General features: G+C 38.7%; 2 protein-coding genes across 2 annotated transcripts in view; both read left to right on the forward strand.

Annotated features, from left to right (window-relative positions):
• The window catches only part of LOC115631341 (mucin-19), a 78,557-nt gene that overhangs the window by 43,987 nt on the left and 9,026 nt on the right, over positions 1-25,544 (forward strand). The window contains exons 4-6 of the mRNA XM_030528059.1: positions 3,792-4,115; positions 5,129-5,537; positions 5,646-6,518. Of these exons, the coding sequence (XP_030383919.1) occupies positions 3,792-4,115; positions 5,129-5,537; positions 5,646-6,518 (1,606 nt within the window). The remainder of the gene's footprint in view (positions 1-3,791; positions 4,116-5,128; positions 5,538-5,645; positions 6,519-25,544) is intronic.
• On the forward strand, positions 24,200-25,015 carry LOC115631641. The gene is made up of 2 exons (XM_030528451.1): positions 24,200-24,728; positions 24,797-25,015. Exons 1-2 carry the CDS (start codon positions 24,200-24,202, stop codon positions 24,970-24,972), a joined length of 705 nt encoding a protein of 234 aa, XP_030384311.1. The 3' UTR covers positions 24,973-25,015.

Genomic DNA, 25,544 nt, shown 5'->3' on the forward strand with positions numbered 1-25,544 from the left:
TGAAATTTAAATAAAAATTAAATTCATAAGCCAGACGACAACAACAACAACAGCAACAACAATGAAGCTACGAAACTTGTAGAAGACGAAGACAAGCTGAAATAGAAGCAGTCGCAGCAGAAACCAAAGCAATTAATACGCACAACTAAATTAATGGCGTCGAAAGCTTTGAAAAAGATAAACATTTGTTAAGCAATTATTCAAAACCACAACAATACCAACAATAATAACAACAATAACGGAGAGAACTAGAACTAAGCTACATAGTAGTAGGGAATAGAAAGAAAAAGAAGTTGACAGCTAACCCGCCATGGGTGTGCCGGCGACTTGGTGGAGGCTGAGTATCGACATAACCCGACAAATTGCTTGACAAGCTTACGGCTCCAAATTATCTTTAAGATACAGGTATATAATTTTTCTTTTCTTTTTCGTTCTTCTTCTTCTTCTTCTTGTTGGCTACGGCATTTAGTTTGCCTAATGAGACGAGCTATGAGCAAATGGGTTAAATATTAATAACCTAGTCGTGGTTGACTTTAGATGGGATTACTAATATGCACGAGAATGTATGTATAAGCGATATATATCTTCAGACTTAAGTTGTCAGAAATTGAGGAGAGGCTTTTTGTCATTCAAATCGAAGTGTGTGTAATTGATCGTGTTCTTTTAAGAAGCTGTGTGAGGTCTGCGTGTGAGTCAAAGAACTGTCTTTTCTCTCTATTCCATCTTTTGCATATTAATTATACCTTCTCGGATGAAGAGCAAATAGATGGGAAACCACAAAGCATTGTAGAGTTTTAAAAATTTTAATTTAAATATTTCTATAGATTTGACGTCATAGGCGGCGCCGAAGCTGCCACTTGTTGCATGTTTGTGCTAGATATTTATGTTAATCATATTTAATATTTAACTTTTTACATAGATTAGTTAGTAAAGTGATGGTTAGACATCAAGCAGAGACTTCGCTCGCAAATTTCAGATTACATCAACATCATCAAGTTATATAGTTGAAGTCCTTATAGCTTCATCTTTATTTACGGGCAACTCATAAATAACTGTACATTGGCGTACAAAATAGATGAATGCTTGTATCTTTGCAAAATATTCCTTTATGAGGACGAAAACAAAATCTAAGTGCTGCATATTCCTGAAATCATATTCCTTAAAGTAAAAGGAAACAGAAATATATCTTTTAGTTCTTTGTTTATCAGACTCTTAAGATTAAGCATACGGATTCTGTAAATAAGTGCTAGAAATACTGTACCAGTCTGCTCCATAATCTGCTACAAAGTTAGTACACAAAAAAACTTGAGTAAAAACTCAAGATGAACAATCGATTTGATATTGGATGAGGTTTGGTGAGCTGCAAGGGAAAAATACGAGGGAAAAATTTGGCTTCCATGCAAATTAGAGAGGATGATGAAGAAAGAATATTATCTACGCGCGTTTTGTTTATTTTAAATAAATAGAGCCCGTGAGGGAAATTGCTTTCTAGCCGTTAAAGCGAGCTAAGGAGCTGTGCTCCAATTCGTGGGCTTTAGAGAGTTCCCTCTGTTAACAATTTGTCGTGGCCCTCCACTATACCATATTTATGACCTCTTGATTGATTCAAGTTCAGGTTTTACGAAATAGTCAACCCCTGTTTGTGGCCATTTCAAGCTAAAAACCTGCACGATCTCCGATGCTAAGTCATGTTTGTAAATCTTTAAGTTAACTGCCCACCACAGCTGGATTTTATGGGCTGTCTGAAATTTGCCAACCATTCATTCATTCATAAGCAAATAAATATGTGCATATACATAGTATGTTGATTGCTAATATATGTAAAAACCATTTTGTTTAGCTGTTGGTTTCTTTTCGAATTGTCTCATACATTTTCATGGCGCGTAGGTGTAACAATGGGGGCCCATTAGCATACCAGGCGAACGGGGCGTGGCCAAGCATGCGGGCATAGAATAATGGAAACCGTTAGTATGGCACAGTAGCCAGTAGACAGCAAAGTGGCCGATCGGGCAATCGGCCGTAATAAGCGCAGCATTAACAATTTGAACAATTGCTAGAACAAGGCAAACAACACAACTAAGTAGCTGCCACCAATCGCCAAAGCAATTTGCAATAATCAACATTTTTTCAAAAACAAAACGCTGAGCGCAAACAAAAAACAAAAAAAAAAAAACCAAACATAAAGGAGCAAAAAAGTTGTAGTATCTTGTAACTGAAAAGGAGGAACAAAACAAAAACACATCGACAACCAACAGATCACGATAAATCAATGGCAGCGGCAGCAGCAGCAACAACAACGGTGTTTTGCCTTTATAGTTGCCATATCCACCTCTATACCATATATACATATACATTTTTCTATATATACAAGTATATCTGAGTTTGAAGCAACGGTGGCACCAGCGGCGGCACAAAAACGACACGACATTGCTGACGACGTGCAGCACGAGTTATTTCATTGCTGGGCATAGGTAGCAACTGTTGTTGTTGTTGTTGTTGTTGCTGCTGTTGCATGCAACCAACTCGCGAGCAGACCACCACTTGCAGCTGCCACACTGACTGCCTCTGCCCGGCTAAAATCTATGCTGATTATAAGCATGGCTCGTGGTCTATTGCCGCCGAGCTTAGCCGGCACACGTCTCCACATACAGCCCCACTGGTGCTGAGATCCTCAGCTTCTTCTTCTTCTTCTGCGGCTTTAGTTATTGTCTTCAATATATGTGCATACAAGTATATAAACAGCTTGACCTTACATATAAGCACATGAAATTATGTTTGAAACAATCTTTATACATGTTTTTGGCTCTCATTTGACACTTCCTAGTGCTAATCAGAGTTCCTCGTTTCAAGGACTGGCATTGTCGGAACGAAACTATGGCCAAATTATTTGCCTATCCGCCCATATCATTACTTCTTTCAATTGAAGAAATTTTTATGAATTTTTAGCTAAACACTTATGTTTATTAGCCATAAATTCGTTTGACATTAAGAAACATAGTGCAATGAAATAAAATCTGTGCTTTTCTTGAATGTAAATAAATTTAACACTGCATCGAAATAGTTTGCGGATTCAGTAGTGATCTCAGTATGGAAATTCTAATTCTAAATCCATACACAAATATTCGTAAGATTTGTTTAACACCTACAATCTAATCTTCATCATTAATATCACATTTTCCTCACCTGGCGATGAAGATGAAAGAGGCTGCATTTGCTTGTACTCTACATTCCAGTATATTGCCGTTTCTTCTGCTTCTTCACCCGACTATTCCCATGTCCACTTACAACGCCATAACTCTTAACGTGCAACACGTAATCGCATTATCTCTCTCCGGCTGTCTTCCTACTAATAAATTACTGAATATCAAACGTCAACGGCTCAGATCGCTTTAGCCGCACAACGACTTCGATATGTTGGCCAGCCAGCCAGTCAGCCAGCCAGCCAGCCAGCATCGTTCGCAAGGTGTGAGCTCATGTTGCCATCGCTGTTGCTGTTGTTGTTGTTGCCTCTTCTCACGGAAGCAACTCATTAGCATGTCAGCTCAGCATCCAGCTGGCAAGAGTCAAATGTGACAAATAATCCAATTGTATGCGACACCTAGAATTATTTAAATCAGGAAGCCAACTAATTAAATATTAATGCCAATCTATCGCCGCTCATTATGGCGTATTATATATATTTGAACTATATTTGATTTATGTCGAAATTATGCTGAACCCAAATTTGTTGGCTTATGCTAATGCTGCGAATAATTAAAAGCTTAATTTTTTATTTATTCCATATTTTGCAGATCTCGTAGCGCCACGCCCTCCTCCTCAGCATATCGCGGTGGCGGCGTTATATCACCGAATCAGCAGCAACAACAACAACAACAGCAGCAGCGACTTAGTCCTCCAAACAGCAGCCACATGCCCATCCATAATTTGTCCACCAATCTGTTGAATAGCATCCAGCAGGCAGCGGCAGCCTCGGCCGCCAATCAGCGGGTCGGCAGCTCGGTGGCTGCCAATGCGGGCGGAGGCGCCACAACTGGCGTCACGGACTTTGCCACCCGCAACTATTCGGACATTATGCGCTGTCTGGCGGCCAAATACAACAATGCAAATCCAAATGAGTAAGTGGAAAGCAATATAGTTAAATAGTTGTACTAACTTTCGCCTAAACAAATCTGCATAATGTTTGTTTGTCTTTAAAACGAAACAAAACTATAATCATGTGAGGAAATTAGGCCCAGCTCAGAGCCACTACGCTTCGGCTTAGACAGAAGTACCCTTTATGGAAGGAGTACAACCCACAAAAGCGGATAATTAAAGTAAAATATGGTATAGGAAGCTGCTCACAAAGCAGTCTACTTTCCTAGCAAATATAGCTTAGCTAGCTAGTTTAAGCTAAAAAATCGCTGAGCAAGCTGTTTTAAAAATCTTCCAGTTCGTAAATATGTTTGAAATTATTTGCACAATTTCTTTCGGGTTCTTTGTAACAATTACAATCAATATAGTCATCGCTTTGGCCCTAAGATCACTGTCAATTTGCTTAGATCAAGTTATTGCAATTCTTAAGGTCAGAAAAAATATTTTAAATATTTTAATATCTACTTAAAAAAAAAAATATTGTAATTTTGAAATTATTTTAATTTTTTCATTATTTTTTTTCCGTTCCTTTTTATATTGAATAAATATATATTTGAATGTATATTTATTGTTATTATTTTTGTTATGTTTCCATGTTTTCAAATTGACAGATTTTTGTCAGAAATAAAATAAATAGATAAATATTAATCATAATTTGATGAAGATACAACTAATGTTCTGATATACTTAGCTATTTCGTTAAATGTTCGTTTTAAATGTCAACCATAGTTTGTGATAAATTACTTAACTACTTACTGTTCTTGAAAGAATAGAAACGAATTATTAAAGGCCAATACCATTTTCGATTTTTTATCAAATTGGTCGAATATTTTACAAATCATAAAAATGAAGACAGCTATAATCATTTGAGGAAGTCAGAAATACTCGCAAATCATGATCATGGGCCTATTCTTAATTCTAGCAGCAACAACACATGCCTCTCTTCCTTTTGTCAACTCAACGAACTTAACTCACGATCCTTTCTATGTACTTGCAGCATCAATGCCAGCCGTCGTAATTCCATTTACGATGGAAGCAGCAACAACAGCAGCATTACTGCCACAAGCGCCTCGGAACGGGCGGGCACGGAGCGTGCCAAGCCGAGCAATGTGGCGCTCAATGCGACAGTGGCCAATAAAAAGCTATCACCAGTGGCGAGTCTGCCCAAAGAAACGTCCGTCACCACCAACAGTTTGGCCAATCTGCCCGCTGCGGCGCACTCTCCCACAGACCACACGTCGTCGGCAGCGGCGGCTGCGGCGGTGGCGGCACAGGCCAAGAGCCAAATGGCCGCGGTGGTGGCTGCCGCCAGCGTATCGCCGTTCATGACAAACTTTTTGCCCTTCTCGTCGGGCATCTTTCCGCCGCTGATGGACATGAGCAGCACACAAGCCTTGCTCACGCTGGTAAGCAGCTTTATGGGGCATCAATGACCACCCAAATGCTCAACTTGTTATGTATTCTGTTCTCTCCCCCCTCTCATCCCCGCTAATCCCCTCTCCACGGACGTGTAGGCGCGTGCTGCCAAAGATGCTGAGATTCAGCAAATTTTGCGCGGCGTACAACAAACACTAACAACGACAAAGCAGCAGCAACAGCAGCAGCAGCAACAACAACAGCAACAACAACGTTCCAATTCCAGTGCTTCCTCACCCAATGCCAGCGCCTCTGCCACGCCGCGTCCCAATCTGAATGCGGCGCTCCAGCAGGCGGCACAATTTGTTACACCCGCTCTTGTCTATTCGGCGCAACTGCACCAACAACAACAGCAACAACAGCAGCAGCAGCAGCAGCAGCAACAGCAGTCACATCACGCCTCACGCCAGTCTAGTCCACGTTCCAATAGCAGCAGCAATAACAATAACAACAACAACAACAACAATAGTGCAGAGACTGCAGCAAGCGGCGCTGCTGCAGCGGCTGCGACAGCGCCGCTTGATTTGAGTTCCCAACCGCCGGCAGCAAAACGATTTAAGGCTGAATCATCCTCAACAACAACAACAGCAGCAGCAGCAACAGCAACAGCAGCAGTGGGTATATTGGCGACGCGTCGTGCCTCCTCCACAACCACAACAACAACAACAGCATCCACCACACCATCCCCGCCACTTACGGAGCAGGCAGCGGAAGCGAACGCCAACGCGAATGCAGAGCCCGCCAAAGTTGGTAGCAGCACGACAACAGTTGCAACTTCTGAAACAGCAGCGGCATTAGCAACAACATCAGCAGCAGCAGCAGCAGCAGCAGTAGCGAGCACATCACCATCGGCAACGTCCAGTTCCAGTGTGCGTCAGTGTCAGGCACAGAGCGAGGAGGTTAATTCCTGGACTGTGGACGATGTGTGCGCCTTTGTGGGTGGAATTGATATATGCGCCGAGTATGTGCAGGTGAGCAAAACTATTCAAAGATTTTAAATAATAAAATGAATAACAAAGAAGATTCGCAACTACTGTTCTGCTATTAAACAAATGAAAATGCAAATGCTCGTTCATTAACAGGTTTTATGTCGCTATCTCATCAATAATATCTAATTTAAACAATTTAAAGATCACCAATAATGCCGGCAAACTTTAACTTATCTCTTGGTGTAATTTATTGGATCAGGTTCGATTTTGAATGCTTAGAGATCTTGTCGATCAACAGGAATAACAAATTATTCAAGTTATTATCCATATTGTCACAAGAAGGTAAACAATTCGAGATTATACTTCCTGCATTTAAAGAAGATATTTAATTAAGATTTCGGAATTTGATTGAAAATCCATTATATCCCAATATCAGCATCAAAAGCTCTTAAAATCGAATAAATAATAATTACTGGGAATTAAATTCAATAGACTGCCCTATTCTGCGCTGCTCATAAGCGAAGCCACGTCATCATCGAAAGCCCTTAAAATCAAATAAATAAATAAATAATAATTGTTGGACATTAAATTTAAAAGATTGCCCTCCTCTGCGCTTCTCATAGGAGGCACTTCAGCAATAAAATCGCATAAAATCATTCAATTAAATAAATAATTATTTGTTGAATATTAAATTCAAAAGATAATTTAATTTAGATGTCGAAATTTGATTGAAAATCGATGATATCCCAATATCAGCATCAAAAGCCCTTAAAATCAAATAAATAAATAATAATTGTTGGAAATTAAATTGAAAAGACTGCCCTCCTCTGCGCTTCTCATACGAGGCACCTAAGCGAAGCCACGTCAGCAATGAAATCCCTTAAAATCAAATTAATAAATAAATAATAAATGTGGAATGTATAAAGAATGTTTTACTAGCCTTAATAGAATCGCAAATGCGACTTCAAGGCAGCCTATACAGTGGGATTAGAATAAGATTCACATAAGTGAGAAATATATTTGTTGCACAAATGCCTTAATTTAAATACAATCCACCAAGGAGTCAAAAGATACCTTAAAAAGGAACCACTTCAACGCAGCCTGTGGTGCTACTGCTGCCTAAGTGGCATCAATTCGCTTTATTTGCTTTTTAATTAATTTCGAACTTCCTGTAGACAAGTTAGTACGATGGAGAGAGGAAAAGCAACCGTGCCAAAAGCTCAATAGCTAGTAAATAATATTGCCAATCTGCATCTGCATCTGCAATTTATTCTATGGAGCACAACATTTACACAAGCCCACGATCACTTCACTTAAGATGCTTAAGATAGATGCCCTCACAGTCAGAGTTAATTTAGTCCAAGCTACTTCAGAGCTTCAGAGCTCGTTCCTGCCATTCGACCAGTACCAGTACCAGTACCCTCGAAACGACAAGATAAACTATGTTTTTGGCTTGAACCCCTCGCAGTAGTACGAGTGCTCGTATGTGTGTGTGTGTGAGTGTGTGTGTGTGCGTGTGGGGGACCCGGGCTGAACTCTGTGGCGGCCATTAATATTGTGCCATGCAGGCGGCTCAATATAATAAACGCCAGTGCTCCAAAAGCTGCTCCACATGGGACTACAACGATGCTGTGTGTGTGTGCACACACATTGGCAGGCGAATAGTTGTACCCCAAGTGATCTTTTACGACCAGTTCCGGCAAGTTGAACGACTTTTGATCGGTCAGCCGCTTGCGGTCGACGATCGGTCAACGTCAAGCGTCATTAAAGCAGCAACAGCAGCAGCAGCAGCAGCAGAAATAGCAGCTTCCAAGATCCTGCTCTGAAACGCGTTAATGGAGTGAAAACATGGCAACGGGCAACGAACAACGGACAACTGGTGCAGGTCTAGGCTCTTATAGGCTGGCCAGTTGTCGCTGCCTCTGCCGCCGATAGGCCGAACATTACCAATTAACATGAGCGTTTCTTTGCGCCTTCAGGTGTTGACACATTTTGATGCATATTAGCGAGACTTTGGTCGATGCCTTGACGCGCTGCTGCTGCTGCTGCTGCTGATGATGACGATGACGCGCCAAAAGTCGCCTAATTAGCAGTCCAAAGCGGCTTAGCGTGCGCCATCATCTCGGAGAGATGAACTAAATCTGCTTAGAGCGTCCATAAAAGCATTGCTGGCCGGCCCCTCAAAATAGACTTGCAATGCAGCAGCGCTGATAGCGCCAACTGGCTCGGGCCCGGGCCCGGGACAGGCCAGCCCAGGTAGTGCGTATACTATATACATATATATTGCCAGACGAACCAGTTTTTATGGCCCCACAACTCCTCCCCATTTTGCGATAGACAAAAAGGCAATTGGCGTAATATTCAATTGAATTTATGGCCACAACGACACTTGGCCAGGTCTGGCTGGCTGGCTGGCCTGCCTGCCTGCCTAGGCCAAGGCTTGCCAGACTACTAGAGGTGGACATGTGTCGTGTTCCTTGCCCAACGTGATAGAAAAATAGAAGTTTCCTGCTGTCTTATGGGTGTTAATTTATTGTGCATTGCAAAAATTCCACTCAGTCCTTGATTCATTTCTTTTAAAAGCATAATATATTTTTAATAAACTTTGCTTTATAGATTCGATAAGTCCTAATGAGCAATTAATATAAAATCTATCACCTAATTTCAATGACAATTAAAATTGCAACAAATATTGGGAATACTCTTTAAATGATTCTGATAAGAAATAAGAAAACAGTCTGAAATTTTATGAGATGGAGCCATTTATATACAAGAGCTATGACACTTTTAGTTTTGTGTACAAATTTCGGTCAAATAAATAGAATAATAATAATGTAGCCTAAAAACGAAGTTTCCACAAATGGATTTATCATCTGTGCTATAGAATAGGGAAATTAAGCTTGAAATGAATCGAATCACAAATAAAATGTGTCTCATATACATATTAACCCCCGGGTTTACCTCACTTTGGGGTGAAATTTTCATACACTTCTTAGTGGTAATATCAAAGTAGAGAAAAGGTGTAATAATTTCTCAGCTTTATACATTTTCAGCTGCTGAGGATGAATTGTTTTTCATAGAGAGATTAAATGTGTTGAGATAAACTCTATATTGATTAGATATTGTAACATTCAATGACAGTTCTTCCATAGACACCATATATTATTAAAACACCTGCCAGTTCTTAATAATTAGGCATTACTTTAGTGATATCTTTGGTTTGTGTTACGAGCAATGAGCATTATTGCCTGTGCGTGCCTGTTTCTTAAAGCCAATTTCGTGCCGACTCTGTCCATCTCTACTTGCCACCTTTTGTGCAGCGCAGTTGCATGAACTTGTTCCGCATACTGTAACAGCATTGTCATTGCAGTTAGAAATGGACTAGCCTGTGTGTGTGTGTGTGTGTGTGTGTGTTTGTGTATCTGCAAGTTTGAGATATTGTGCAGCTTGTAAATATTTAGTGCATAGGTTGGCTAGTCAGCTAGCCATCGAGCTAGCCAGCGAAATCTATATGAAGACATTGAGAACTGGTTCAGTGACATTGCCGGGCATCGTTGTCGCCTTCAACGCAGTCGTCGCATCATGTTGCATTCACCGTCACCGTCACCGTCACAGTCCCCATCTCCATCACCATCACCAACACCGTCCCCATCAACGTTGTTGCCGTTGCAAGTGTTATTGATATTGCTTAGACTTTAGAGATTGCTTGGCATGCCTGCCAACGACAACGACAACGAGAGACCGACCGACCGACCGACCGACCGACCTTCCTTGCCCCACCTGGCCCCACCTTGCCACATCGAGCCACGCATGGGTGGCTTAGTGCGCCAGTTTATTATCGCCCGTACGCAGGCAATAACAAAAAATGCAGATGAAGTCGTATTCGTAAGTTGCTGCAAGCTGCATGCTGCATGCTTAGCCTCGCCAAAAACAGCAGGATGCTATATTTTCTGCATTTTAAATGCACAGATTTATGACTATATTAAGGCACAATAATAATAATAATAATTATAATAACTTTACGACCAAGCGCCTGCACAGTCAAGTGACAGCGTTTTTTTGTGGCTTAATTGCAGTGCAGAGAGTTTAATATCAATGCCATATTATGTTATATACAAGTACATTCTATGTTCAGCCTCAATCAGCAAAACATTTAACTCATTGCCAACATTTTTAATAATTTTTGATTCATCTGGCACAAATCTTTGATATCCATTTTGCAACTTAAAACAGCGGCAATTGTTGCTTAACTTTTTAAGATCATAGTCATTAATTTAAACAAAGTATGCATATGTTGTTTAGAGCTGAACAAGGAGAAGACAATATTTATTTTGAATTTGGATTTCCATTTCTGCTCTTCAAAGTTTAAGTACGATTTTTTACATTTTAGCAACGACACTAAGCAAGTCGTGGAATGATATTTATTTACAGAAATGAATATTTCTCATAGTCAGATCATCTCTTAAGAACCTGAAAACTGACTTATGTTATTAAATTCGAATTCTTTTTTAAGTTCATATCTGTTTACGGCTACGCAACTAATTTTTCAATTGCGATACATATTACTATTGGATTATGGGATCAGTATCCGTAAAACACGAGCAAAATATTTATGTTATATTGATATTTATAAGATAGGGACATTTTCTAATATTTCCGAATGAGAACTTATATTTCTCAAATTTAATTCGTTTTTTTTTTTAAAACAAATTGAAATGGATATTCAGAAAACTAGTCCCTTAAAGTAACGATATTTTGGTATTACAAGTATTTGTATTTTGATTCCAATCAAATTCCTAGACACTTTCAATGAAGAATGATATAATGAGAGGAGAAAATTACCGACATGTTAGGACCAAAATAATATTTCTCAAATTTATTTCGTTTTATTTACAACAAATTGAAATGTGTATTCAAAAGCCTAGTTTCACAATGTTTAAAATCATAATATGTTGGTATTATTTGTATTTTTATTCCAATCAAATTCCTAGACACTTTCAATGAAGAATGTTGATACAGAGGAGAAAATTACCGACATGTTAGGACCAAAATAATATTTCTCAAATTTATTTCGTTTTATTTACAACAAATTGAAATGTGTATTCAAAAGCCTAGTTTCACAATGTTCAAAATCATAATATGTTGGTATTATTTGTATTTTGATTCCAATCAAATTCCTAGACACTTTCAATGAAGAATGCTGAATCGGGGGAGAATATTACCAGCATATTAGAATCAATGGAATTATTTAAAAACCCAAAACCACTGCCCAATTGAAGTTGATGATTGAGGTGGCAGTTCAAAATCATGTCCATAATAAAGCTGCAACACAAAATAAGTTTCAATTTAAAGGAATTAAAGAATTTGAAAATGAAAAAAAGGTGTTTGGATAAACCGAGCAACCAAGTAACCAGCCAACAGGTAAAGGGTAACACAACAGAGCTGTCAAAAACAAACAGCCAACGCATAGACGGACGCGAGCTGAGCGCTTGATCGTCTCGCTCACACTTTTTATCTACTCTATATAGTTACAAATCGTATAACCAAAAGAGTTGCCAAGTACTCGTCGTCTGCGTCGTGGTCGTGGTCGTCGTCGTCGTCGCTGTTGTACTTATTGTATTTGACATGCCAAATGCCAAAAGTACACGTAGGCGTCATAAGATTCATGACTTTAAAGTTGACTCGCTTAGCCCACGGTGTCGTGTCGAGCTGGAGAGCGCTGGAGCTGACTGGCAGGGCAGAGTGGAGTGATGTGGAGTGGAGGGGAGTGGAGGGGAGTGGGGGGCAGTGGGTAAGCGTCGAACGTTCTGCGTCTCAGCGGCAACAGCTCCTCGATCGGGCAACAGCAACACCAACGTCAACGTGTTATTGTTGCTTGGGTTCACATAAATGTCAAGCAGCAAACAGCAACAACAACAGCAACAAGCAGCGAACTACACAGATCGTTTTAGCTCTAGATTTTACGCCATGGGTAACGCCCCCACCAAATACACACCAACACACACAAACAAACAGAGACACACACACACACAAGCACGGTTCGTCGAGTCTCGATGTCTGGGCATGAAGTTGAGTTCGCTAACTTGCCGCCTCTCTGTATGCATTTCAAAGTCGACCCTATTATTAGGCGCAAAGTTTCATATTTCAGCATTATAAAAGTAAACATTGCACACACACACACACACACACACACACATACATATGTATATCTATATGTATTTTATCCAACAACAACAGCTGTGCCCAGCCGCCGCCTAGTCGCCATCGTCATCATATTTGCTGCGCGCAAATGTCAAGCGTCTAGGCGCACTTGTCACTTGAGCTCGGGTCTAGAGGTCTCTCCGTCTCCTCGACGTGCCACAACGTTCGATTACCTCTAGCCGGGCCGGGCCGGGCTGCGCCGGGCTGGGCTCACTGCCTATATCGTTGCTTGTCCCCCCTTTCCTTTCCTGCCCCTCCCTTCTACTCTTTCTCACTCTCTCATTATTTGTTTATCTTAATTCGTATTAAAGTTAGATTTTTTATCGCACAAACGACTCGTTACTTCAGCCTGCCCCCAAAGGCCTCATCCATAACTGTCACATGCATTGAAGGTTTATTTATTTTTATATTGGACGTTGCGCATGCGCACAGCCTCCTTGCGAGTGTGTGTGTGAGTGTGTGTGTGTGTGTAAGTCTTGCTTGGGTACAATACCGAACATCATAGAGAAAAGGCAACCATCCACTGAGCTTGTGAGCACTTTGTGTTTGTGGACTTGAGCGTCTAAATTGATTTGGAAAGTTGCATTAAAATGCAATTTGCTGGGCATAGTTATTTATTCAAGAAAAAGTGTTGACGTTTTCGACAATTGGTCAATTGTGTCGATGGGAAATGGGAAATTGAAAAGCTATTAACAAATTCAACTATACTTGTAAAATGAAGAAAAGAATTAGCGTGCTGGAATAAACCAAAGTTCATTTTGAAGCTAAATAACTTGTAATGAAGTCTTTAGAAATGTTGATGTATTAGAACATTTTCAGAGAAGTATTTTATTTGACAATTATTTTTATAAATTATTTAAATAAGATAAGATTGCTGTTTTAGATTTGATATCAATATCAAAAAAGGTGGAATAAAATAAGGTATTTAAGAAAACTAAACATAGAATTATTGTCAAGAATAAATGTTTATGTTTTCGCAAAATGTAAATCTGCTCTCTACTTTTGTTTTAAAGCAACTTGAACACATTAGGACCTTTCTGATCAGTTCGCCCCGCCATTGTAATCCAGAACTGCCACCTCAAATTGCTAATTAACTAAAGCCATAAATAAGGGAAACAACTTAGTATTTAGTGAAATTATTTGTAACTAAGTATTGTTAGAGAATTGTTTTTTGCAGAAAATTGCAAAACATATTTAAAAAGTAAAGCTTTTGTAAAAATTTTACAATAGTATTTATTTATTTATAAAGGGCTAGCTTAAAATTAAAATCTTAAAACTAGCAGAAGAGATTATGTTAGCAAATGCTTCTAGGGTCTTTTCAATTATTAAAGAAAAAAGTAGGAATACTTACAAGTATGTATACGGAATTATACAGTATTAGAGAATTGAAACATTTACAAAACGTATTGCTTTTTAAATTTTTCATATAAAAATTATTGTCAAGAATAAATGTTTATGTTTCAATTTGTAATGCTTCCTAAACAGTGTTTGTTCATATACGAGTGTAGTTTATGTATAATATACAAGTATATGTACATATATTTTTATTACACTTTTCCCCAACAACATCATGAATATGCATAGATCATATTAACGGCACTTTGTGGCGAAGCCATAATAGCAACAACAACAACAACAACAACAACACAAGCAACAAAAATAGTAACCACTTCCACTTAAAATGAACTTTCATAGCCAAAAGAGCTATATAGTAGTACGAGTATGTACTTGTATGTAGCTTTTCTAGCCCCTAACCGTGAAAAGCGTATTACGAGCGCAACAAGGCTAATGATTATAAACGAACGTAACGATCTAGTTTGCGGCATTGGCGACGCCACGGCGTTGGCGGCCAACGCATTATCAGTACTCAGTCAGTTGGCCAACAAGCAACCACAACAGCAACAACAACAACAATAACAACACAACCGCACACAAGCAGGCAGGCTGGCAGGCAGGCAGGCAGGCAACAAATTCAAGAGTAAAGTTTGAGGCACGTGCTAAACATGCAACTCCTACTCTTACCACGACCACGAAGCGGCCAGTCAGCCACCAACAATAACAGCAACAACAGCAACCATTCAGTCAAGCTCCAGACAAGAGCAATATGCTACCATTAATCCATGAATTACTTAAAACCACATTCCCTGTTGTTGTTGTTGCTGCTGCAACATTTAAATTGCGCGCCTACCGCCATATTTCAATATATTGGCTGCCCGCTGCGCCCGCTCCGCCGCCTCCGCCTACAAAATCGCAACGACAAGCAATTTCTTGACTCCTTCTTTTTTCGTCTTTTTTTTTGTTTTTTTTTTTTTTTGATAATGCTGCATGATAATGATGTCGTCTGTTTGATGATGTTGCTGCTGCTGTGGTTGTTGTTGTTGTTGCTGCATTTTGTCCAGGTAGACAGAGGAAGAGGTGGTTGAGGAGGCTGGGGAGTTAGAACAATCACCTACATTGAAAAGTTGGCAACTTGGGGCAAAAATCACAGCACGAAAGCAAATGATTGCAATCGAGCGGATCGCTGCAGGGCAGCTGCCTGCCTGCCTGCCTGGTGCAGAGGTTATTTGAAATGTGCGCCAAAGTGCAGCAAAAACAATACAGTGGAGGTTATAAGGTGGCCATAACAGCAACAACAGACCTGCCATTTAACTGACAGCAAAAGCAAAAACGAAGCCACAGTCGGAAGGCAGCAGGCAGAGACAGCGCATGACTGGAAGCAAAAAGTCAGCTCGAAAGTCAAATGCCAAGCAGCAGATCATGCCGGGTCCCACTCCAGTCCTCCAGTCTGGGTCCAGGGCCACATCCATGGCATGGCATGGCATGGCAAGGCAGGTCGACGACGAGCACTGTTGTTTGGTTGCTGCTGCTGCTTCTGCTGCTTGGTGGTGTGTTATCAAAGCTGATGATGATTATACCCACTTGCACGCCTTTTTTGTGCCCCTACAGGAAGCCAACAGAGGCAGCAGTCGATGCTGAGCCAACCAGCCAGCCAGGCAGCTCGAAAGCTTTGCCTCCAATTGGCTACTCGTCGTCGTCGTCGTCGTGGTCGTCTCTCTGCTCGTTGCATGCATTATTATTATGCGCATGCGCGCAGTTGGGCATATAATCTAAAATTGTATCTTTGGCGTGTAACCCGGGGCGCAGTATATTTTTTTTTATTATTTTTTTTGTTTTGTATTTTTTAGCTTTGCGCCGCAAACAAAAACTACAAAATAAACTGATTATGTGCTGCCGCTGCTGCCGACGAGCAAAATTAACAGCGCACAGGCTGTTGCAGCTTTTTGTTTGCTGCTGTTGTCCAGCGGGTCACATAAAATTTGCTAATGTTGTGACCTCAAGATACAATATCTGAGTAGTGGCACAGTGGATAGGTTTGCCAAATCTGTGTGAACAAAAAAAAATGAGCTTAGATGCTCGACAGACTCATGCAAAATGAAATGAATGTAGTTTTAGCTTCGCTTTTACTTACACTAAATACCTATCATAAATTGAAGAGGGTGTTTAAGTACTGGAGTCTTGAATTAGGTATACGAGAGAAGCAAAAACTGTCAGCTAGACATAGAATCTATCACCGGGTTGCTCTCATTTCTCAGCCGACTTGTATTTCTTCTTTTTTCAAACAATAATTCCCAAGTGGTTGATCTGCGTTATTCAGCAACAAATATGAATAATATTATCGAAATGCATAGCAACAAGAAATTAGTAAATATAAATTAATTAGAACGAAATGTTGCATTAAATTTTGTGGCTGCTATCACAAACTCAAGTCTACTTTTTTCACATTTTTAGTTATTAAAAAAAGTCTATAACCAAGAGTGTGATATTGGAAAACTTTCTTGAAGCAGTAGTCTTGTTTTTCAATATTTAGTATAAGTTTAGGTATAATATTATTAATTTTTTCAATTAATGCAGTAAAGGCTTATCACAACAAGCTATTTCAGATTCATTTTTGAGCCCAACACAATAATTTATATTAATACAATTAATAAAAACTCTACCATACTAAATGCCATTGAGGCAATAAATTAAGCAAAGGTCTGATTTTGTTTAAGGCTTAGCACAAGAGGCTGCATCTAATGAAATGTTTAAGCATAACAGATAAACTACAATAATTAATAATCGTGCATAAGTTACTGGAAGCTGCAATAAATAAATACATCTATTACATTGTCCATATATTACGAAATGAACAGCTTCTATAAGCATTGGAAATTTAGATTATTTTAATGTCATAACGGTTTATTTGTAAAATAATGACTTTTTCTGCACGAAAATCCTAGCCCCACCAATAGTGTGATCTCTGTGATTTCGGAAAGACTTTGTAAACTTTTTTCTGGAAGAAAATCCTAGCCCAACCATTACTGCGATCTCTTAAGAGTTCGAAAAGACTTTTCTGCATGAAAATCCTAGCCCAACCAATAATATGATCTCTTAAGATTTCGGAAAGACTTTGTAAACTTTTTCTGGAAGACAATTCTAACACAACCATTAGTGTGATTTCTTAAGAGCTAACTATTTCAGCAATCCTATTATGAGCTCAGACTATTCAGCTAATCGAATAGCCTATGCAATTAAATTAGTTTCCTATATTATTTCAACAAACTTTGTATAAATTTGACTTGAAATTCCTTTCTCTTCACCCACTGTGCCTTAACACTGTCCGTCTCATTCGGAGCCTGCGGGTGTAGCTGTGAATTAAACTTATTTATTGCTGCAGTGTGCATAGAACTACGACCATTGGCAAATTTATTTAACTCTAGTCTTTTTATTTTTCCTGCATTTTTGTAATTTATTGAATTGACGGCGGCACTATGGGCCATTTGCATTGGGCTGTGTAAAAAGGTCATGATTGATATATGGCCGCTGCTAGCAAATCAATCAAAATGAAAGCTTAAGCTTAGGCTTGGCTCAAGGTTGCTGGCACTCTACAATTTTCGATTTCCCATTTCAAATTTCCCTCCATCCAGCCCAGTTGCAATTATGCCATTAAAGTCACGTGTCTAACGAAGCTCTAATGCAATCGCAATGGCCACAACAACAACAACAGGAACAACAACCAACGCCCACCCCTTCAGCCTCAGCGGCAGCCTGAGTCTCAGCTGCACATGCAACTGCCACATGCCAATCAAATGCTATCGTCATTGTCCAACTGGGCCACCTACTAGGCCCCCAATGCGTAACAAGATCAAACCCCAGTCACCGTCTTTGCAGTCAGTAAGCACGACCCGTGCGCCGACGCAGAGGATGTTTGGCATTAAGCGTAATTGTTGGGTTGTGTGGCAGCAACAGCAGCAGCAGCAACAACAACAACAACAACAGCAGCAGCAGCAGAGGCAGAACTGTAGTAGTAAAGAAAAAATCACAGTGAAAAGAAAATCATTAAATACCAAAATCAAAGCCAAAGTCACAAGTGAAGTGGAGTTCAGATCTTGCATGGCAACAACAACATCAGCAACAACAACAACAACAAATGCCAGTCAGCTTTTTAGGTGGGCAGTCAAGAACAAGAGAAGAAATCGCTTCCAAACTAACCGAAGTTTGAATGCCCCACATAAAATATGCTTAACCACCCCTAAGATATTAAAACAACAAGCTTTGCTAAAAATAATGCTTTTGTAAAGAAAAGAAGAGATGAAACATTAAATTTTATAGTTAATATTGTTATTAACTAGTAGACATAATTTAATTAAAACTTGCTTAGGATGAAATGGTTTGAGATTAGTTTAACTTTTTTGCTTTGTAAATTTAGGACACTCAATAAGTTTTTTTCAGTTCTTCACAATCTGTTTGCGTAGTCAGGAGAAGCTCTTATAAGAGCTGTAAAATAGATGGTTGTAGAAAATTATATTTCAATAAAATCAATGGTTTCAAAGTTCCCCAGATTTCTTCAGCTGTCTCTATAACATACAATCAATCGCTGCTCTTATAGGAACTGCAATATGATAGTTAAGAATTAAATTTTAATAAGCTCCCCATTCATGTACAAAATTGAAAATATCAAAGATATATGCTTTGAAACGAATATTGAACTAAATTAAAACACATGTTTAAAACATTAACAAATCGGTATGAAAATAGTTAATCTCTTGGTTCCAGTAATGTGCTTTTTAATGATTTTTCAGTACAAGTCTATATTTCTGAATAAAATGGAATATTTTATTAAATTTTTTGAAGTTGTTAAATGTCAAATTTGAATGGACTAATATGATTATGTTTTCTATATGGAAGCTGTAAATAATAGTATGATACTACTATCTATGAACTTACAATTAAATCCTATTCAATTGTCAAGTATTTCTAATCTATTGCTGATGATGAATTGTCATTTATATCTATTTATTTATATAATGTAAATCTCTGTATAATAGGTTGTCCATAGAAGATTCTTAATTTAGGGTAGGAAAGAGAAAGAAAGTATCTTATATGATTAGGGATACTAGGAAGGTTGAAGTACGATGTTGGTTTATGAACGAGTTCAAGTCATGATTATTTCTCAAATCCAAATAGATATTTGTCAGAAATTGCAGCTGCAATCATTGAGATTAAAAGCGGTCTTTAAATTTAAGAAAAAATGTATCGCATTATGTTAGGGCCTTAAATAGCTTTTACAAACCAATATATCCTGCTTATGTAGGGCATAAGAGGCCACCCCACGGCCGACTGGCCGGTTGTCTGGCCAACCAGCCAAAGGTTGTTGTAGTTGCTGGGCCGGGCGACGAGTGCTGGCTGGCAGCTGAGGTCGATCGTTCTTAGCCGTTTGCTCTCTGCTGCGAGACATGAGGAATTACAATGAGTAGGTAGTTGGGTGCGCAATTGCCGCAGAGGCCGTAGCTATAACAACAACAGCAACAACAACAGCAACAACAACAAGAGCAGCAGCAGTGGCAGTGGCAGCAATAGCGGCAGCTTGGCAGCAGGTCGGCCCACGTTCCTGTGACCATTGCGGCGGCTGCTCCCGGGCATAGGTAGCGCAAAAAGCTGTTTAATTTAGAATTCAAATTGTTGTCTGCGTCTGCGTCTCTGGCCTCAACAGCAGGTTTGCTGTTGTTCTTGTTGTTGTTGTTGTTGTTGTGGCTGCTGCTGCTGCTTTTAAAGTGCTTGTTGTTGTTGCTGTTGCTGTTTCTGTTGCTTTTGGCTCTCGCTTTAAGGTTAAGCAGGTCAAAATCCGTACAACTAAATTGAGCGCAGAAATACAATTGAACGTCTTTTGCTTTTTTGCCTTTGCCTTTGCGCGTTTCAACTCTTCAGTTTGAAATTCATTTTGGTCGCTTTGTTGTTGTTGTTGCTGTTATTGCTGTTGTTGTTGTTATTGTTTGTGTTGCCTTTTAAAGGCGCACACACAGAGCGCTCCAAATTAAAATGTATTTCAGCAGCAACAGCAACAGCAACCAAGATGAATCCAAGTGTGCTGCACTGAGTGCTGTCTTGATTGGAGCTCTTGTTGTTGTGGTTGCCCATCGGTGGTGACCAGAAGCTGCCAGAAGCACTTTTGTAGCTGCTTATTAGTGTGTGTTTTGGAAGCTTCTTACCGGCAACTTGATGCCATTTAATTTTATTTCATTTAACTGCCACTCAGAAGCAGCGAAGGCAGCGGCGACTCTGCGACTCTGAGAGAGAGAGGGCGGGAGGGAGGATAGTAGAGGGTAGTCTGGGAATTGGCCAAATACCATGCAGCATAACTTAAAAATTTGATGTCCGCTATAAATGACTTTGTTTGTCATCAATTTAACGCGCTTTATTTACATTCACTATCCACTATTGCCATTGTTTTGTATTTCAAGTTCAACATCTTTAGCATAAAGCCCATAATACTTTATATGGCCTTTTTACGATCGATTGGCAAAGTTTTTGGGCCTAAACGTGTATATTGAAGTGTCTTCCGAGTCATTGAAAAATAAAGCCATGTCTATGTAAATGATGCGTAACCAAAATAACTTTATTTTGACTAAAAAAAATTATTTTATGACTGGCATTTTAAGGAGAAAAGAAAAAAACATCCAACATACAACAACCAGAAGTGATCGTACGACGACAGTCTCAGACTCCATTCCCATTTGATGTATGAGTTGGCATGCAAATTTTATTAGTCTCTATGACTATGGTCTCTTCCCGACCCGTCATTATAAGGTCACCATTAAAGGTGGAGCTTCATTCTGAATAGACAAACACACACGCACACACACACACAAATGAAATAGAGAATAGAACAAAAGAAATCTACATAGACAAGACCTATAAAAATTATTTCGATATAAAAAGCCCAAAACTTGTAGACGCTTGTAATTTGCTAAGCGGGCGTTCCCTAAAATGGCATCTACAATGACGGCCATCAATATATAAACAATGTAGTAATCTTTTTATTCGAAGCATGGCATTATTTATGTAAAAAACATGTAATAGTTTATAAAGAACGAAGAAATTATTAACATCATTAATTACATGAAATATGAAAACTTAATTATTGATTATTCAATTATTTATTTAAATAATAAATACAAGTATTTATTTATAAACTTTTAATAAGCCAGCGGATCCGGCGCTCTTGTCAACTCTCTAGCTGCATATATTTCTCAACAACTCTAGGGTTTTTGGACTCTTATAGCTAGGATTAGGTGCAAAGAAGATCTTTGCCTTTAATTTAGCCGTCAAATATAGCTTATACAAATAGTTCATTTAATCGAGTCCTGAAACTAAAAAACTTTGCAAGAAAAAAGCAGAGGAAGACCATCTTTTTAATTTAAATTTTTTTTTTACTTTTTTTGTTGTATATTTCTCACAAGTCTGATATAATTATTCGATCTAAAATCGCGCGCTAAGATCCAAAACTTTTTGTTAGCTGCTTTAATTCCTCTGTCCACCACTGTTAGCCTGTTGGGTAGAAGTTCTCTGCTTGGCAAAATCGCCCATTGGTTTTCGACAAAATATTTTGGCATATGTCTACGAATGTGAATTTTATGGAAAGTAAATCCATTCTACGAGTATGGTATGATTACTAATGGAATATAAGCTGTGACAAATAAGTTCGTCGGGCCACAGATCGCAGACACTAAGACTCATTTAAAGCTCATGTTTCATCAGAAAAGAAAGCATCAATATAAAATATGTACATATTCTCAGAGCATACAATGCTAGGCTAAATCCGCGTTATTGATATGTTTATTTCAAGCCCTGTTTAATTGGTTTTTAATTTTTCACTTAGTGATGAAAGAGTCCAACATTTTCAGGCAAACAAGTTTTGTAAGATGAGTAGCTTTTGTGCCGCACAGATGACTTCTATCCAACGGCATTTGAAGATTAAATAGTGCCTTGGTTTTTTATTATAGGGCACGAGAATTCCTCTTTTTCGCAATCTTAGAGCGAGATTATTGAAGCTATAAGCCGGAGTAGAAAAGATGAAACCTGAAACATGAAGTAAACTGTGATGTGGAAAATATTTCTAAGTTTTAGAAAACATGTTCTGCAAGGCACAAATTCTTCCAACTCGAATGTTATTTTCGTTTAAGTCACATGCTAATAATCCGTTTGACTCATTCCAAATTATTTATTTTTTGTATGATTCATCAAGAATTTTCACTTAAGTATAAATTTGTTTATAAGTTTACAATAATGAGATGTAGAATTGAATGAGATGATGAGTTGAAATAATGAGATGACATGATAAACATTTGGCTTGGAATTTATACCAAGTATACAACAAGTTTTTAGTTTTAGGGCCAATTTCCTAATCTACAAAATTAATTGTTTCTAAATCTAGAATTAAAACCACATCATATTTTTAATAAGCAATTGGAAATCAATTAGAAGATGCTAAGACTGAGTTTAGTGTCGTTTCTTTCTTCCGTGTCAACCAAAATCTAATGGTCACCTTATAGATCATTCTATTTAGGAGTTACACAATTGCCTTGTCTGTAATGCTGATCAAGTATTGGTCTGCACAATATTTGGGTTACTTATGTATTGAGAACGTTAACAAGTTGCCGCCGATGTTGCCGTTGCTCGAACCTTTTGTTTGATGCACAGAAATGATTTGCATATTTCCATATTTTTTGTAAATTGCCAAGCGATGCTCAAAGTAAAGAGAGACCGTTTGGTCAGCAGTCCAATTACATTGCGTGTCCCGCCAGCCTCTATGGCTGGCACACACATGCCAAGTTCAAAGTCAAGACCGAATACCGAACTCCGAATACTAACTAAGAGCGGTGCGGTGCACATTCGAATCTGTTTTGGGGCACTCATTGTTATGGAAACTTTGCATAGCTCACTTCTTTTTTCAATTTTTTTTTATCTTGTTACTGCTGCAGTTGTTGTTGTTGTTGTCGTTGCTGTTGTTGTTGTTGTCGTTGCTGTTGTTGTTGTTGTTGGTTTTCCAAGTTACACCAACATCAAAGTTGGCTTCAGTTTCTATTGTTGGCTGGTACGGCTGGCTTGTCAATTATTGGCACAGAATTTGGAACGCGAGGTGCATTTGGTAACCACAAAGGCAGGCACCAAATCAAAGCTTGTTGCAGATATTGTTGCTGCTGTTGTTGTTGTTGTTGCTGTTGTTGTCTTTGTTGTTACGCGAATTATGACAGACGTACAAAAGCCACCAATTTCCGGTATGCGCTTAGTTCTCTTTTATTGGCATCGCATTTTGTGGGAAAGGCGGGAGATTAACCATTAGGGAAATTCACAGATATTGGAAACTACTTACAAGGAATGAATATGGAAGTATTAGATTATTACATGATGAATATTTTGGAAAGTTTAAGAGTTTGTTTTAATTCGTAAAGCAAAACAAATTGGTTAGTACTTGAAGAATCTACATATTAACAGCATTTTCTTTTGTAAGCATTTAATGAAAAGCTTTGATATTTGATTACAAAACCCAAACATTGCAAGCAAAAATTGCAAGCTATCTAAGAACAAAATCGGTAACTCGATTGCTTTAAAAAGTAGGGTACTTAGTGGGGTAATTAAGACTAGAAAACTCTTCCGTGAAGAATACTTTAAGCATCAACTGATGGAATAGTTCTAGCTTTTACAAATTGACAAATATTGCCTTTATTGTAAGCTTCGTACAATTTCCTCTTTCCTCTTTAATATATAAGCTATATAGCATTTTAATTTCTATTTTAAAACTGCCTTTGTTATAGAAATAAGCAAATAGAAATATTAAACACTAGTACATTCAATATTTCTTCAATTTATTGATATGCCGATAACGTCTTTTGGCAATAAAAGCTCTTAGCTTACATACGATTTTATCGACAGCAATAAAAAGAAAATCAGCACCTCTTTAAAGTGGAATAATTCTTATTGGGAGTATATTCTAAAAAGAAGCACTACTATGGCTACAGTATTGTAAACCATAAACAGACCAGAGATTGAATTGAAAAGGACCTGCTCAACACTATTATTTCTCGTCATCGTTTACGACTGTTGTTTTTCTATGACAACAGACTTAGTTTAATCAATATCTAAACTACTTGTTTAACGAAAATTGTTCTGCTCCATCATCTGAAATATAATTATCTGGAAAAATGAGTAAACTAGAAGATCTATTGGCTAAGAAAAAGACCGTAGTGCCCGTATTAGATCTCAGTCGCAGCAACATACAGTCGAGTGAGGAGTTCAAGCGGTTAATGGACAAGGTGCCCGACTATAAGATGCGACCCATTAAAGTGCGTGCGGAGGAGATTAAAATCAAGGACAAGGACTACACATTTAAGATGCCCAAAAAGGAAATGCGGAAGCTGCTCAAGGCCAATGGCGAACGAGAGGCCATGTATGTGTATGCGGATCCCGTGCCCGGAGAAATGAAGGATGTTGTGCTGCTAGAGTTGTGCGCAGTACCCATCGATTGGAAGATGTTGACCACTTTGAGGCCCAAGTCAAAAATGGAGGAGGAGTATTTCAGTCGCATGGTGGAAATGGGAAAACTGCAGCTGAAAACAGAGGCACGTGATAGGCTGCTGGCGAACAGCTTTGTGAAGAAGATCAAAAACAAATCGGGCATTGTGGAGACACGCCTCCTGACCTGCGCAGAGTGTGGCGAGGAAATGTGTGATGGTATATATTGTATATTGAAACGCCGAGCCTACAAATAAGTTAACATTATTGGTATTCTCTCGATGCAGGAAAATCATGCACGGATTTCAATTACGATTTATTTGTGCGTGTCGAGGCGAAGGTTGCCAAACCAAAACCTGCGCCTGTTGCCACAAACAAGACGAAGCTAAATGGTGCTGGACGCAAAAAATCGGCCATCAATAGTGTAAAGATCAAGACCAAGAAAGCAGCCAAACAAAATTAAGTTTCCATGTGCTGTAAAGACTTCAAAGTGATGGTCGAATTGTTTTAGGGTTTATAAAGCTATTGTCAATAATATACCAGATTTTCTATAACCAAAGCAGAGCAACAAAAATCTCGCGTCTCTTATAAGACGAGCTAAAAAAAAGAGACTATACTTTTAAATTTTAGAATGCTGTCTCACATTTTTTGTTTTGATATCTTTTTAATTAGTTAGGCGCGCCTGCCAGCAACATTTATTGTAAAACTTGATTCCATTGACTCTGAAAAATCGTTCACTTTCTTGCAAACTATACAAATCTGATCTGAATGTCTGGCTAATCGGGCTCATAAAAAACAACGTTACAGAATTGATAAACCACCAGTGTGTGGCACGTTTTAACAACTAGACTTAAAAGCTTCTTCTCAGCGCATATATGAATATTAAAATGAATGCAAAAATAGAAGAAACTTCGCAGCCATCCTATCACTCACTAAAAATTCAGAAATGTTGTAACTAAATATAGTTCCCCCGTGATAAGCATGCCATTGACCCACGTGCTAGTTAGCTGAATTCTTACATATTTATTAGAAACA

The sequence above is a fragment of the Scaptodrosophila lebanonensis genome, unplaced genomic scaffold (genome assembly GCF_003285725.1).
Source record: "Scaptodrosophila lebanonensis strain 11010-0011.00,11010-0021.00 unplaced genomic scaffold, SlebRS2 tig00001412-arrow-pilon, whole genome shotgun sequence".
Lineage (NCBI taxonomy): Eukaryota > Metazoa > Arthropoda > Insecta > Diptera > Drosophilidae > Scaptodrosophila > Scaptodrosophila lebanonensis.